Source organism: Hydra vulgaris, chromosome 05 (assembly GCF_038396675.1).
Source record: "Hydra vulgaris chromosome 05, alternate assembly HydraT2T_AEP".
Taxonomy (NCBI): domain Eukaryota; kingdom Metazoa; phylum Cnidaria; class Hydrozoa; order Anthoathecata; family Hydridae; genus Hydra; species Hydra vulgaris.
In genome coordinates, this window is record NC_088924.1 from 40,350,290 (window position 1) to 40,367,548 (window position 17,259).

The following is a 17,259-nucleotide window of genomic DNA, read 5'->3' on the forward strand; positions in this document are numbered from 1 at the left end:
ATGTCATTAAATTGTTATTTTTAGTTCAGAGTTTGAAGCTTAGGAATTCTTTAAACATCTTTTAATTTTAAAAAGTTACTGATTTCCCCAAAAAATAGTCTAAATCAATTTTTAGGTTGCTAAAAAAATTTTTTCTGTCTGTTGTAAATATTGTTAACAATCCTAATATAATTTATATTATAAGTTATTTTAAACTTCCATGTATTAGATTTAACTCAGGTTTCATGAAAGAAAAAATTGATAAAGTTATTTAAATGATGTAATAGATGTAATAGTTGTAAAACAATCCACTTTTTTAGCTGCATAAGTCTAATAATTAACAATTTTTTTTTTCATTCTATAATGCCAGTTATATTAGAGAAACCTCTAGATTTTTACAGCAAATATTTAAATTAGGATCTTACAACTGACAAACCTGTTATGAACTCTTGATAAAGGCTTTATTCAATAATAACATAATAATCTAAAGATAAAAGAGTTAATATATATATATATATATATATATATATATATATATATATATATATATATATATATATATATATATATATATTAAAACAACTTTAAAAAGTATTCTACACAATAGAGTGCTCAATGTTCTTAAAAGAACAGAGCAATTATATATTAGTATATATATATATATATATATATATATATATATATATATATATATATATATATATATATATATTATATATATATATATATATATATGTATATATATATATATATATATATATATATATATATATATATATATATATATATATATATATATACATATATATATATATAAATATGTATATGTATATAACACAAATGGCAAAATAAATACCAATATAAACACTAGAAATCACAACAATCTTCCCATCTATATTGACAACTCAACTATCTAGTTTCATTGTTTTAATATAAAGTCATCATATTTTATGGGAACTTCTAGTAGAGCGTTGTAGAATATCAGTAGATGGCTCATTTATTAGGTTATTTACTTTAAATTTTATTTTAGATTTAATTTTAGTTGATGGACTGTTATATACATAAATTCCGCAGTTACTTCTTTGTAAGATTTTATAATATAATTCTCATCAATAATATTAAACTTTTTTTGTGGGGGAGAATATGGTGCAAGATCTTGAAGTGAAACAGTTTACTCCCCTCCATTTGGCTAAAAATTTTATATAATCAATAATACGTTTCATTTTGCATATTCTGCATGAGTATGTTGCAGTAAGTAAGATTGTTGCCAATAATTAAAGCAAAGACAGCAAATATTTTAAATTCATCGCTGTTTATTACAAAGGTTTTCCAAGATCAAATTGAACATTATTATACATTAAACCATTTATTTCAAGGTTACCAGAGCAACAAACTACTAATTCAGACTTCATTGTTGATAGGTTCATAAAGATCTTTCTTTTATGGGTAATGTTTTTATTTTGAAAGTATTAATATTTTCTTTGCTTTTGAAATTATCTGAACTACAAGAATCAGTTAGTGCAGTTAATGATACGTCGTTAATTCTAACAGCCTCTTCAGATTCAGATGCATGAGAATGGTTCAATGGAAAACCACTTGAAGTAGTTCATAAAATTGGCTTATGTATTGCAGCTGAATCACTGTGGGTTATCCCAAGAAGAAGTGTGATTTCACGCCATAATATGACCACACAAATAATACTTTTTTTTGACGATTTGACCACAGTTTTTAACATTTTAAAAATAGGCTGAAATAAATAGTTTTTAATTACGTTAGAAATAAATAACTTTTAGTAAAATATATTTTTAACTAAATAGCGTTTATCTTTACTAATGCTTTTAAATGAAGTAACTAATGATTTTAATTAAAATATCAATAAAGTTGTATAGATTTTTACTTACATTATCAATAATAAATGATTTTTTTTTTTTAATTTTTATTTTTAATTTTTAATATAAATTTTATATAATATATATATATATATATATATATATATATATATATATATATATATATTATAGTTATTTAAATATGTATTTTTTATCATGTCTTTATATAAAAAAAATTTTTTAACTTTATAAAGAAACGATTCAATTATATTTCTTTTTGTTTACGTTACTGCAATAAATTGTTAAGAATCTTTTTTTTAACTTTTAAATGTGCATATTTAGTAAACAATTGTTAAATGTAAGTTTTTACTTTATTTAAATAGGTTTCGCATAGTATTATATTATAAAGATATTACTAAAGATAAACGATTTGAAGTTATTTATTCCAAACGTAATTTAAATAATCTTATCGCTATATTTTATTATTTATTTTAGTTAAATTTCAGTTTTATTTTTTTAATTTTAGTTTTAGTAGAGTTATTTTATTTTATTTTTGGTTATTTTTTTTTACGAAGAGTTAATTGGTTTGTGTAGGATAAGTTTTTTTTTTAATTTCCTTACAGTTAAAATTTTTTAAACATTTTAACCGCCACGGTCAAGTTTTCAAAATCCAGTTTTCTTTGCATGGTTATATCATAGCATGAAATTGCACGCCTTCCTTGCCAAGCCTGGGTTTTTATCCATTGGCTTACCAAGACAAACCTTGGAAAAATGTCTTTTTTTTTCCTTATTTAAAACAGGTAACTTTTTGAGCTGGACAATTTTTCCTAGCAGAGATTCGATTAAGTTGGTTGTGCGATTTATTACCACAAAAAATGCAGTTTTTTCGTGGACAAACAATATCGGATACTGCAAAAGGTTCTTCTGGTAATTTCATTGCAGCAACAATATCAGGATTGGTGGACAATGAGGGTGGTTTCTGCATATAAGACTCAGAGCTCCTCTGAGCAATGTCAAGAGAGTGAGCTTGGTTAAATGCTGATTGTAAAGTTAATATTGAATTTTCAAGAAGGCATTGGCTTTCTTGTAATTTGAAGTTATTCCAGAAATAAAAGCTTCTCTTATTTGTTCCTCTCGATATTATTCAGCTGAAACATTTTTATAATTATAATTTTTGCTGGGTTTATGCAGTTCCTAAAACACAAGTAGCAAAATAACAATATAAACACTAGAAATCACAACAAAACCATCTCATGTTTAAAAGGATTTATCATTAATAATTTTAGTCATTAATAGTAAAAATATCCATTTTAAAAAACTAACTAATTACAATTGTTTTAAAAAACTACCAAAAATCTTACTAAAAATAAATTAAAAATAAAAGAAGTGTTTCATATAGATAGAGAAATTTTTACTTTAAATAATTAAAAATCTCATTATTTTATTATTATTTTTAATTATTTCTTGTTTATTTACTAGTCATAGTTTTAATATCATGTTGATAGGTTTGTAACAAGTTTATTTGTCTGTTAATGTTTCTCTGATGTCTTCAGTTTTGAATTTTATACAATAGAATTTGTATAATGTTTAAAACTTTGGTTAAAAATTGTATAAATATATGTCTAAAAATTTAAGGATACTAATGTAACTACTAAGTTAATGCTTTTTACTTTAAGAACATTTAGCACTATTTTTGAGAATACAAAAAAAAGTTATTTAATTTAACTATAAACATATAATTATTTATATATAGGTATATTTATGTCAATAATAAAAAGTAATGGCTGTTATTTTGCAAAAATCATTAAAGAATATCAGATGCACTTACCTGCTTTTTAATAGAAATTGTTATAGTAGAGTCAATCATACAGCTGCTCTAATTCATAAAACTTTATATTCATCATCTTGTAAGCTTTATTCAAAGTTTGTGGAAACCTCACCAAAAAATGGAATTGGAAACTCAAATGGAAATTATCAATCAAGTGGGAAATATCAGACAAATGATAATTCTGAAGTTTTGAAAAAAAAGAGGCTGTTTTCTGTAATGATTGGCTCATTGATTGGTTTTTTTTCTTTCAGTTACATACTTTACAAAAAAAATTGTATGAAAGCTATATCAGAAGAGATTAATAAAGAAACTGACGAAGAGACAAAACCTGCAAATGGATTTAAGGAACGAAAGGTATTATTAGTCAAGTATTTTTATATTTAAAATTTTACCAGACAAGAAAATTTCATGTAGCCATATGTGGCATTACATGCTTATTACTCTAACTTTATTAAATATTGATTTGAGCTATTTGTGGCTACATCTCATTTCTGCAAGCAATTTGGTGCTTGCGCATGCATGCAATTAAATTTTCCATTCATTTTAGGCACATTTAAGCACATACACTTAATTTCCGTTTCTATGCGTGATTTTTAATTTTTCTTTGTTTTTACTTTTAGAAACTTGGGCTTATAGCAATATGCATACTATTAAGATTTTCTTAAAGAACAACTCTAACAAAAAAATATTTTTTAATTTATTTTAGGCTGCTCGAATATTTAAATATATATGTTTTTATCATTTGATTTTTTTGTGTGTATTAATGTTGCAATAGTTTGAAAAATATACAATAACTTTCTAAATATATATATTTATGCTAAAAATATTTGATGAGTGGTATTTCTCATCGAAAATATATTAAATATGAGTTGTAGAGATATAACATTTACTTGAAATACTCACAAGCAATTTATTTTTGTAAAAATAACTACATGAAATCAACAAATTTGCAACTTCCGTGTGTGACTTCTGTGCATGACCATACATGAACTGCATTTTAATGGTTGCTGTGACTCTATGATATATAGTGCAATCCTGTATCTTTCTGCAAGTCTTTACTAATATTTAAAATACTATTTAAAGAAAATATATTGCTAAAACTTATATTTTGCAAGGAATTAAAATTTACTTATCTTGTAACTAATATGTATATATATATATATATATATATATATATATATATATATATATATATATATATATATATATATATATATATATATATATATATAAATATAAAATCCTAACTGGTTGTCAGAAAGTTTTTCCGTATTTTGTTGACACAAAAAAAAATTAAAAAAGCAAGACTGGCCTTTTTTATTACTTAATAGACTGCCTGCCCCAACCAAACCCTCAGTCGATGTAGTAGCGCTCCCTTGCGGGTCAGGCTATAAGATAGTCAATGTAGCAGCACTCCATTGCAAGTCAGGCTATTTGTCAATCGATGTAGCAGCACTCTTTTGCGAGTCAGGCAATAAGATACTTGATGTAGCAACACTCCGCACATGATTTACAGTGAAAAAAATAAAAATAAAAACACTTTATTAAAAAAAATAAAAATAAAAACATTTTATTAAAAAAATAGAAATAAAAACATTTTATTAAAAAAAATAAAAAAATAAAAATAGTTTATATTAATAGAAACATTTAGAATGTTTTTAAAAATTCTGGTCAATTAAATTTGTGTTTTTAGAGTTTTTTTAAAAAGTGATTAAATTCCAATTAATTAATGGTTTTAACTTTATGACAACGCGGAAATGTTGGATGAAAGTCAAAAGTAATTAAAAGTGACGTATATAGTCACACCTCATAAATAAAATTTTGATCAAAATTTAAAAATTAATATTTATGAACTAATAAGTTTTATTATTTAATATTTCAACTGTTAATATGTTAGTATACTTAGTTTATAAATATATTAAAATAATTATTTCAAATACCATATTTAGCAATATTATAAAGTTTTTTTGAAAGATGTTTTATTTGAGTAAGGAAAATTTCTTTATTCGTCTTTGAATAACAATATCTAATTCTTGCTTCAAGCTTTTCCAAATTCTCAGCTTTCCAATTATTCTCGTACACTAGCCGTTTTAAATCACCCCAAAAGTTTTCAATTGGTCTTGCTTCTGGAACATTAGCTGGGTTCATATCTTTGAGTACAACTTTGATTTTTTTCAATTTTAAAAAGTCGGTGACCGACTTTGCGTAATGTGATCGAGCTAGATCAGACCAGAAGATAAACTCATTGTCTTTTTTATAATACTCTGGTACTAGAGGAAGTAAAGTTTTTTCTAATATCTCTTTATAAGTGTACTAGTTGATTGCCTGCTTACTGTGATAAATATAAAGAGGGCTTTTTCCACGGGGGGTGATGCAGCAAGAAACTAAGAGCTTGTCCTCGTACTTTTTACGCAAATTGTATCTTACTTGGTCAGAACATGGAGAAGGATCAGCGGCATAAAACCTATCATTACCAGCTAATGTGCTATTGTTTAAGGTAAGCTTTCATCATCCATAACAAAATCCAAGTTTTTATAATTTTTGTACAATTTACGACATTTCGGACGCATAGCTTTCTTCTGCTGATAGCTACGATCTGGATGATTTGTTTTTTTGAAAGTTAGAGTGTTAGTCATTGTTTTTAATACTTGAAAAATTCAAGTTTGACTACAGTTTAAAATTTGAGCTACTTTCTTTTGGGAGCACCCTGACTTAGTTTAAAAAAATGCAGCAGTCTTTGGAATATTTTCTTTATTAGCTGCCTTAGCAATTCGACCACTTCCAACTTTTCTTTTTAGATATCCATTCTCCAATTTTACGATTTTATCGTAAGCAGTTGATCTAGGTAAACCTCATTCCATAAACTGCTTAGCAACAAACGCTTCGCCTTTTTCTCAATTTTTTTGGAAAAAAAATTTCCGTAATTTTTTCGAGGTCCTATACTTTGACCATTTTATTTTCAATATTTAAATAATATTTTTAACTTAATTAAATTAAATTTAAATAGATTATAAAATCCTCTTTCAAATAAGTATAAAGGTTTTTTTGCGTGCATGAAATAAATTACATAATAAATGCAATTAAAATTTGTCTAAATTTTATTTATGGGGTGTTATATATATATATATATATATATATATATATATATATATATATATATATATATATATATATATATATATATATATATATATATATATATGTATATATATATATATGTATATATATATATATATATATATATATATATATATATATATATATATATATATATATATATATATATATATATATATATATGTATATATATATATATGTATATATATATATATATATATATATATATATATATATATATATATATATATATATATATATATATATATATATATATATATATATATACAGAGAGAGAGAGAGAGGTACACACTGGATTTTTAGATGTTTAAAACTTACAGGCATTGTGCAAACTTCAAATTTTTGTATGTTCATGCTTATGTATATGTGAATGTTTTGCAAAGAATTGTATTGAGTGGAGCTTGGGAACAAAAAACTCCTAATTTTTGGTCCCACACAGTCCTTAATATGAGAGCAAGAAGTTTATAAAATATTTTGTTTACTATTTTTATCTAAATTTATATTTATCAACAACAGTGTTTAGTTTTTATGACTTTGCAAAGTTTACAGCTCCCTTGAATTGAGTGGGGTTAAAATTTTATATGGTCTTAACTTTTCCTGCTACATATGATGAACAGAATATAGTATATTTTTAAAAACCTGGTGATAAAATCAATCATTTTATGAATAATGGCTGCATTAGTCATTAGAGCAGAGTAGAAAATAATTTTAATTTGATAGTTTAATATATAAATTAATACAATTATGTTTCGTGTTATAGTTATAATATAGTTAAATACTGAAAAGTTACAAATTTTAAATTTTTGTAGTAGTTAAAAGTAACAATCATCATGTCATTATATGGTATTGTTGTACAGTTAAAAATGCAACCAGTTTGAATAAGGAATATTGTCTATTTATATTTTTTTATTTTTAAGCATTTTTAGTATTCATTAAAATAAATTTTGTTATTTTTAAAATGGTGTATTATTTGCAAGACTTTTGTTATGTTTTCTCAGCAATCATGGTGTTTTTTATATTGTCTAGCTTTTTTAATTTTTTAGTATTATTTTTTTTATTTTAAGTTACACAGAACAATACATGAACCGTAAGTTCATCATAAGCTAGTTCGTATAGCAGTATTGAAGTAGCCACAGAAAATGATGTGCTATGTTAACTGTTTTAGATGCCGGTCTAAATTAGTTTTGAACTTCTTTACTGAGGTAGTATTTATTATATTGTCTGAGAAAGCATTCCATGCTTTGGCTACATGGTTGTCAAAAAAGTTATATCGGACTAGACAGTTTTTGTTGATTTCACAATGGTATCGGATACAAAATCCATAGCCGGGAGGAATGTTAGTTGGATTAATAAACCAGTTAGCTAACTCAATTTTATTCTCTAATTAAAATTTTTGAATAAAGTCCAATTGTTTTCTTCGTTCGCATAAAGAAGTGAGACCATTTGATACATCTTAATTTATAACCAAAAGGCTTCATTTCTTGTGGTTCTTTTGTATGCCGTTGAATGCTTCCAATTACAGAAATGTCCTTTTGTAAATAAGGACACCAAGAAGTAATGGAAAATTCTAAAAGTGGACGTATATAAGTTCTATATAGTCTTTTCCAGAGTTGCGCATCTCTGCTTATGAAGATGTGTTTTAGGATACCAAGCATTTTGTTAGCCTTGGCTGCAGCAATAGATGTTTGGAAATTTTGCTTTAGGTCAGTGGAAATTAAAACACCAAGGTCCTTTCTGATGAGGTTAATTCAAGTTAAATTCTGTTGAGACTGTTGTTTGAGCCACTGTCATCAATAAAGTATTGTATTAGAATATATTTGGATTGGTTGAAATGCATTATTTTACATTTCCTAATATTTATTTCCATAAGTCATTCTTGAACAGAATTAACAATGTTGTCACTGTCAGCTTGCAGACAAAGTTTTGTTCTTCAGTGCTGACCACACTAAAGATCTTTATGTTATTTTGCATATATTTTTGCTACTAATTTGTTCTGGTAAATCATTAATAAAGATAGTTAAAAGTGTTGGACCAAGAACTGAGCCTTGAGGAATGCCACTAGTAACTTTTTCCATTCTGATGTTAACATGAACACATTGAGTACAATTTGAAAGATTTAATCCAGTTTAAAATTTTACCTTTAATTCCATATGGTTTTAGCTTTTGTAGCTGTCTAGTGTGAGGAACTTTGTCAAATGTCTTAGTGAAATCTAGAAAGACAATGTCAACAGGAAGCTTACATGGTTTATTGTAGGTCAAAAAATCCATAGTCTCAAGTAAATTAGTAACGGAAGATTTTTTGTTTATAAAACCATGCTGACAATTTGATATAAGATTTTTAGACAGTAGAAGCTGCATTATCTTATTTTTAACTATTTTCTCCATTATTTTGCATGGCACAAAAGTAATGGAAATAGGTCTGTAATTGTTTGGATTCATTTTAGAAGCTCCTTTGAACAAAGGAGTTACATTTGCAACAAGCCATGCCTTTGGTAATATGCCTCGATCTATTGATTTTTGGTAGATCATGGCTAGTGATGTTGCTATTGTGTTAGAGCATGCCTTAAGTACATAAGGACTTATCTGATCTTCACTTATATGACGTATTAGAAATGTTTGTTAAGTTTACAGCATAATTTAGTTAGATTAAATTAACTGAAATAATTTGTTAAATATTGAACATAATTAAGGCTAAATTTTTGTTTTCATTTATTCAACACTTCAACAATATCCATTTGTTATTGCAAAATGGAGCTATTTGACACAAAACAAAAACTTTTTTTTTTTATTGGCTTTTTGTTATTAACAGTTTTATTTTGTGAATAAAAATGTTAATAATAAAGTGGATCTATTGTAACACAATGTATAATCAACTTAAAATGTTGAATCTTACTGATAAGTGCTAAAAAAATGTGGCATTTCCAGTTCAAGTAAATTAACAAATTCAAAAAAATATCTGCTAATAATGATCCAAATATTCAAAATTTTATGAAGAGGAAACAAGACAAAAGCGTGAAATTTTTGAAAGATATGTTTCTGAGGATGATTTAATAGTGAATAAAATATCAAAATGTTTTTTTATACAACAATCTATTTCTGGTATCTTTATTAGAAATAGATTTATAGTAAAACCTTGCTGAAAATTCATCATAAAAAATGGATTTAGGAATTTTTTTTATTTAAAATAACTAAACAGTGGCAAAAGATTGGTGGGCAGACAAGAAATTAACCCTTGATGGGCAGACAAGAGATTAATCCTTGATGAGCTGAAATGAGATTACCCCGCAATGGGTTGACAAAAGATTAACCCTTGATGGGCTGACAAGAGATTAACCCTCAGTGGGCTGACAATTTTGTCAACCAACTAAACTTCAATACTAATATCTCTCAAAGTGAGTCAGTTTTTTCAATCTGGGATTAGTTTGGTTATAATTTCTAAAAGCCAAAATTTAAACTTTTTATTGAATAAAAAAATATACATCATTTTTAACTTTTCTTAAAATTTCAAATATTTTATTTTTATTGTAAGCTTCTTAATTGAAGTTAGATGTGCTATTAAAGAAAATCACATGTCACAAAATATTAAACACTTCATATAAACACATCATAACCAAAAATTCACATCATAACCAAAAATTCTATGTTATAACATAGAATTTGAAATTGATAAATTTTTGGTTATGATGTGTTCACATGAAGTGTTTAATATTTTTAACAGATTATGTTTTTCTGCACTAGTTTTCATTTTCATTTTTTTGATTTAAAATTTTACTTTCTACAGCTACAATTTTGTTTATTATTTTATTATTTTTATTTAGTTTAATGATTACAGTTTAAAAAAATTTTAGGGTTGTTTTTACTCTTTTTGTTTGTTGTTTCTGTTTTTTGTGTTTATCTATTATCATATTTTTCATTATATTCATAAATCATCATGTTGTTCATTCTGTTCATAAATTATCATATTGTTCATTCTGTTCTTAGATTATTGAATACGAAAATAGAATGCGTCAGTACAGCACGCCAGATAAGATATTTCGTTACTTTGCTACTATTCAAGACATAAATTCTGGTGACATTTTTATGACACCTGAAGACTTTGTCCGATCGCTTACTCCAAATGTACTACAGCCACATGGTAATTTTTGTATTTTAATATTAATTTAATAAATATAATTCAGTTGAAATTTTTTCAGTTGAAATTTTAAATTTAATTTTACTTTATTTTTTTTATCTTTTTTTTTTTTTTTTTTTTTTTAATTCACCTCCTCAAGGCCGAGAAGGCCACTACACGAGAAGGAAACTCTCACTTATGAAGCGAGCGCTCTACCACTACACCACTATCGCATCTAAAATTAAAGAAAATTTATTTTTAAATTATTTTTTATGTACCAATTATAATATTAAATATTAATAAGTTTATTATCAATAATAGTTTTATTTTGCGACACATTTGTTTTAGATCTAGGCTTGGATATTTTTAAACAAGTCCATGTCAAGGTTGTTTTTTTAATTTTGTTTATTTTTTACTAACTTTTTAAAAGTCGTTTATTTTTATTTTTTTATCTGTATTTTATTTTGTTAAATACTAGGAAAATATTTTGTTGTTGATTTTTGTGTTGTTTAAAATTTTTATGATGTATTGAGAACCCCTAAGTATTTATAATGAGGAAATATTTAAAATTTCAGTAGGTAGCTTTCTTTAAATGAGGATAAGTGTTCTTGAGCTCACCTAAAATTATTCAGGTTAAATTTACTGAAAAGTGTAGCAAATCAATCATTAAGCAGTTTGGACAATGTTAAATATCATTCTAAACTGTAATGAATTTATTTTTAAAATTGGTATGTCTCAAAAAAGTTACCCATCATCCTCTCATTTCATTATTCACTCATGATTTCATATTCTTTAATAATGCTTTTAAAAAAATTAAAATATTTTTCAAAGCCCTATCTGTTAATATCTTTTTTATTTTTATAGAACTACGTCCTCCTATTCTTATCTTTTTTTTTTTCAAACACCTAGCACAAACCTAAGCACAGCAGAGTTATTTGAACTCAGCATTTACCACATATTTTACAACTTAGTATACTCAAAACCCTCTTATCATAGGTTTTGTATGTGCCAAAAGTAGAGGAAAAGACAATATCTTACATGTACTTCTTTTAAGGCTAGAGTAACAAATGCAGTGAGATAAGAGAGTGCCAGTAGTGTCAGTAGTAGATTCATTTTTAATCATAGTGTCAATTTTATTTTTTCAAAGTTAACTAAGTTTAACTTCTTTTTTGTTCAGTAGTAACACCAAAACCTAAATTGAAAAAGTAGGGATTCACTATAATTTTAGTCTTCAATACAACTCAAAAAGTTTTTTTATAATTTAAAAAGTAATAAGTTTTTCTTTATAATTTTTTATATTACTTTTTATACAATTTTTCTTTAATAATATTAAAATTAGGTTTAAAAATCGAGTATAAAAATTAAAATAAAAATAGACTTTAAGTAAAAACAGATGTTAAAATCAGGCTAACTAATTTTCAATTCTATTTTCAGTTCAGTTTTTAATTAAAAATTGGAGTAAATTAGTATTTGTAGTAATATATTTAAGCTGAAACCAATAATTTGATTGTGTGCGCTAAAGGTAAGAAATCCACTTAGTACACTTTAGTACAGTTAAATAGTGTATTTGTTTAGTATCCATTTAAAAAACCGGATAACAGTTCCCATCAATTTGCAGTTAACCAACTATTCGGTTAACCAAAAAATCTTATAAAGCATAAACTGTTTTGCTTTTGTTAAATATTCGCTCGTCAGGAATGACAGTTTTGCAACTAATTTAATTATTACTCATTGTCATTAATGATGCTTTCTGGATACAGGATCTTCCAAATTTCAACAAGCGTAGTGTTTTGTTTAAACTAATTTTTAAAAAATCAATGTTAAACTGTACATTGTCAAGTCAGTCAGTGACTACAACCCTATATTATATATTTACAACAAAACATAGAAAAAGATATAGAAGAACAGAAATTAAAAAATGTAGGAATAATGTACTAATATTAATTAATTATCATCATTATCATTCATCGTCTCGACATCGCTGCTCATTTGAATTTCATCATCATCATCATCTTCTTCATTATCAGCAACCAAGTTCCCACGTAACTCTGAGTTTTCATACAGAAAAACCAGCATTCCGTATGTTCTGGCATTAATTGAGATCTTTTCTTTGTAATAACATTTCTGGCTGTTTAAAATACTTGCTCACTCGGACAGCTGGTTGTTGTGATGCAGAAAAGCTGTGCAGCCAAACCCGAAAGAAGGTTGAATCGAGAACTATTCAACTTCCACCACATTAGTGGATCTCCCGTGAGCGGTACAGCAGCTTCTGCTATGCAAATCTGCATCTCCTATCTAAAAGTTGTTGGTAGTGAGATATCAATCAATTGTTTTTAATTCTTTAAAATCAACTTATTAAAAACGTGTTTTTAAAAATTAAAAAGTCAAAAGTCAAAAAAGTTGGCTTTTATTATTTGAATATAGATATTTGATATTCGAACAAAATCCAGTTAACCACCAATCCGGTTAGCCGAAGAAATCACTACAATTAAACAGCTTTATCATTATTCAGCATAGTTACATTATTTAAAATCCATTTGCCAAGTTTGACTTTAAAAGAGTTTATAGAAATAGCTTTAACATCACCAGTAGGTAGCTGATTCCAATAAAAAGATGTTTTGTTTGTTAAAAAATCATGTCTAGGAAAAAAATTAGTTTTTTTACGAATATATTTTATTTTTTTACTGATTGATAACTTCTTGACAAAACTTTCTTGGTTAAAATTAAACTGTTAGTTTTATAGATTGATTTTACTGAAATATAGAAGCTTAACCTTAATTTTACTCTTAAATTAATTCTTTCTTAAAAACTCATATTTTATTAGATTTTATGTTATTAATTTATAAAGTTATGAGTATTTATATTTGGTAGAATGTTTAGAAACTTTGTGAAACATAATACAATTTTTGAACTTTTTTTTTTTTTAGAATTTACCTGTTTATGAAAGCAAAAATTTTGGTGAAAATAGCATCTTCCTATTTTTCGGAGATAAAGGACTTGTGAATTTTTCAGACTATGTATTCCTGCTAGCTGTGATTGGAAGTTAATATTATTTTTTATTATATATAATTTTTGCATGATATTAATTTTTTTTTAATTTTAATTTAAAAACTGTCATTTTTTATCATAATAAATAACATCAACTTTGTTTTAAAATTTTTCATAATTATCATCAATGTAAATAGCAAATAACATCAATATGAACTTTGTTTTCAAATTTTTCATAATAACATCAATAAAAATAACAAATAACATCAATGTGTACATTGTTTTCAAATTGCTAACTTATTTTATCAAGTCACTTAATTTTTTGTTTGTTTTTTAAAGAGGTCTTTTTTTGTCTATTTAAATGGTTTTTCAAGTACACATAAACATTGTATTAGTATAAATGTTTCATAATTTTTAAATTTAACTAAAATGACTTTAATTTGATTATATTATGAATTTAAATAATTATAATATAATAATAATTTTGAATAATTATTTTATGAGTTTCATACTTTGATTTTATTCCATTATGCCTAAAATAATGAAAATTCCATATATATATATATATATATATATATATATATATATATATATATATATATATATATATATAGATCTATAGTTTGTTGTCTTTGGGAAGAGCGGAAGGAAAAAAGTGATTCTTACGCCACCACATACGTCACTTTTAATTACTTTTGACTTTCGTCCAACATTTGCGTGTTGGACCAAAGTAAAAACCATTAATTTAATTACAAATAAATCGTTTTTTAAAAAAACCACAAAAACGCAAATTTAATTGACCAGAATGTTTTTAAAAACATTCTGAATGTTTTTAACAATATAAACAATGTTTTTATTTTAATTTTTTTTACTGCAAATCATGCGCGGAGTGTTGCTACATCGACTATCTTATAGCCTGACTCGCAAGGGAGTGCTGCTACATCGACTGAAAAATAGCCTGACCCGCAAGGGAGTGCTGCTACATCGACTGAGGGTTTGGTTGGGGCAGGCAGTCTATCAACTAATAAAAAAAAATAATTCCGGTCTTTGTCAACAAAATATGGAAAAAACTTTCGGACAACATATAAGGGTTCTATATATATATATATATATATATATATATATATATATATATATATATATATATATATATATATATATATATATATATATATATATACATATACATATATATATATATATATATATACACATATGGAATTTTTATTTATTTAGGCATAATGGAATAAAATCAAAGTATGAAACTCATAATATAATTATTTGAAATTATTTTTATTTTTTTATTTCTTTAATATGGAATATTTGGCATTTTTACATTTATGTAAAAATGCCAAAAATTCCATATTAAAGTAATAAAATAAAATAAACAGTAAAATAACTAAGTTCTAGAATTTACAGTACAAATAAACTAAGGTCTAAAATTTACAGTACAATTAAACTAAGATCTAGAATTTACAGTTTAAATAATCTAAGGCCTAGAATTTATAGTGCAAATAAATTAAGTTTTGGTCACACCAAACTAATTAAAAATAGAAATCCTCTTAAGTTCAAAATTATGGCTTAACCTCTTAGGTACTTTGTCTAAACAATGATTAACCTTTATCAAAATAATCATATATAAAATATATTTTTTAGCAAAAATAGTCACTAATAATGAATCAATCATTCATTATTAGTGACTAGGCCTGATTCATTATTAGTGACTATTTTAGCAAAAATAGTCACAAATAATGAATCAGGCCTTGTTTTAAATAAAAAATGCTTAACGCATTAGCCTAATGTTAATTTGACGTCATAAAATTCTTTTTATCTTTTTATTTTTTAAAGACATTAACTTTTTTAAATTACTGCAATAATATTAATTACTGCAAAATTTCAAATCAAAATTAAATTATATTTTTTTTTTTATCAGAATAAAATTATCTATTTTTATTAAATTATTTTGGAATTAAATCATATGTTTTTTTATCAGAATAAAATTAAATTATAATGATCTTTGCTTCAAGCTTAAAGTATTAGCGTTTTTCAAGCGAAAAAATCAAATTATATAGAAATTTAAGTAAATTTTTTAAATGCAATCAAAAGTTGCATAAATATTCTTTTCCTCTCAAGATGATAAATAAAAGTTTTTATTATTTATATTTTCTTTATGGTTTTTTTTTTTTTTCCAATTAATAACTTCGCATAGAAAAAATAAAAATTGTTGTTAACTATAAACAATTTTGTTTTCTGTTTGATAAAATAATTAGCTTAATAGAGATTAAGTTTTTGTAGTTTTTAATTTTATTTGAGTTTTTTTTATTAGTAAACAGTGCTTACATCTAACATAATTGTCATTCAAACTTTTTTACATAATCCTCAAAGTGGTTTTTTAAAAAAATTAATTACTTCTTTTATCTTACTGCTTAATAGAGCAATTTAAAAGGTAAAAAAATATCAAAAGTTGCTTTATGGAAATCGCTCTAGGCGTACATAATTCGTACGTAAATTGCCAACAGCTTAACACTTTAAAACAAGGCCTGTGTGTGTGTGTGTATATATATATATATATATATATATATATATATATATATATATATATATATATATATATATATATATATATATATATATATATATATATATATATATATATATATATATATATATATATATACACACACACAGAGTTTGATGTCGGCAAAAAATCACCGATCTTGTTTCTATGTTTTATGGAAACCCTTACCTTTTTGCCAACCTCTAACAGTTTGAGGTTGGCAATTTATTGCCGTCCTCATTTTTTCTAATTCAAGGGTTGTATGTATGTATTTGATAAATAATGTAATAAAACTTAATTTTATGTTATTTATGTTTCATTTTAAGCTTCTTCCAGAATCATAGAACTTGCTTTCAAAATGTTTGATCTAAATGGAGATGGAGATGTAACAGAAGATGAATTTGATAAGGTCAGTTAATTATTCAATTGCTTTTGAAAGTTGTTATGGATAGTGAAATAAAAGATATATTTTAAATATATTTAATAAATCAAATTTACAGGATCCGGGTACTAACTTTACTCAAAACTTACAAAATTTGAAAATTCCTCCAAAGCGTTACTGCTGTTCTCAACAATTCTATAAAAGTTAGAAAATCGTGAGCGTACAACAGCATTTTGGTTAAACCCTCTGTTTTCATATAATGTCAAGACAAACATAGTCAAACTTATTCTTAATTTAATTGATAAAAGTTTCCAAAAAAATCATAAATTCCATAAACTGCGTAACAGAAACCTAAAAGTTAGCTATAGCTGTCTTCCAAATATTTCACACAACAATAAAATTTTATCATATACTTCCAACCTCAATCGTATAATAGCCGAAAGATTG

The 17,259-nt window shown here is 24.9% G+C and overlaps 1 protein-coding gene across 1 annotated transcript in view; it reads left to right on the forward strand.

The window, feature by feature from the left end:
- Positions 1-3,554: 3,554 nt before the first annotated feature.
- The window catches only part of LOC100200728 (calcium uptake protein 1, mitochondrial), a 53,796-nt gene continuing 40,091 nt past the window's right edge, over positions 3,555-17,259 (forward strand). The window contains exons 1-5 of the mRNA XM_065798194.1: positions 3,555-3,990; positions 10,756-10,909; positions 11,234-11,271; positions 13,813-13,927; positions 16,757-16,839. Of these exons, the coding sequence (XP_065654266.1) occupies positions 3,589-3,990; positions 10,756-10,909; positions 11,234-11,271; positions 13,813-13,927; positions 16,757-16,839 (792 nt within the window). The 5' untranslated portion in view covers positions 3,555-3,588. The remainder of the gene's footprint in view (positions 3,991-10,755; positions 10,910-11,233; positions 11,272-13,812; positions 13,928-16,756; positions 16,840-17,259) is intronic.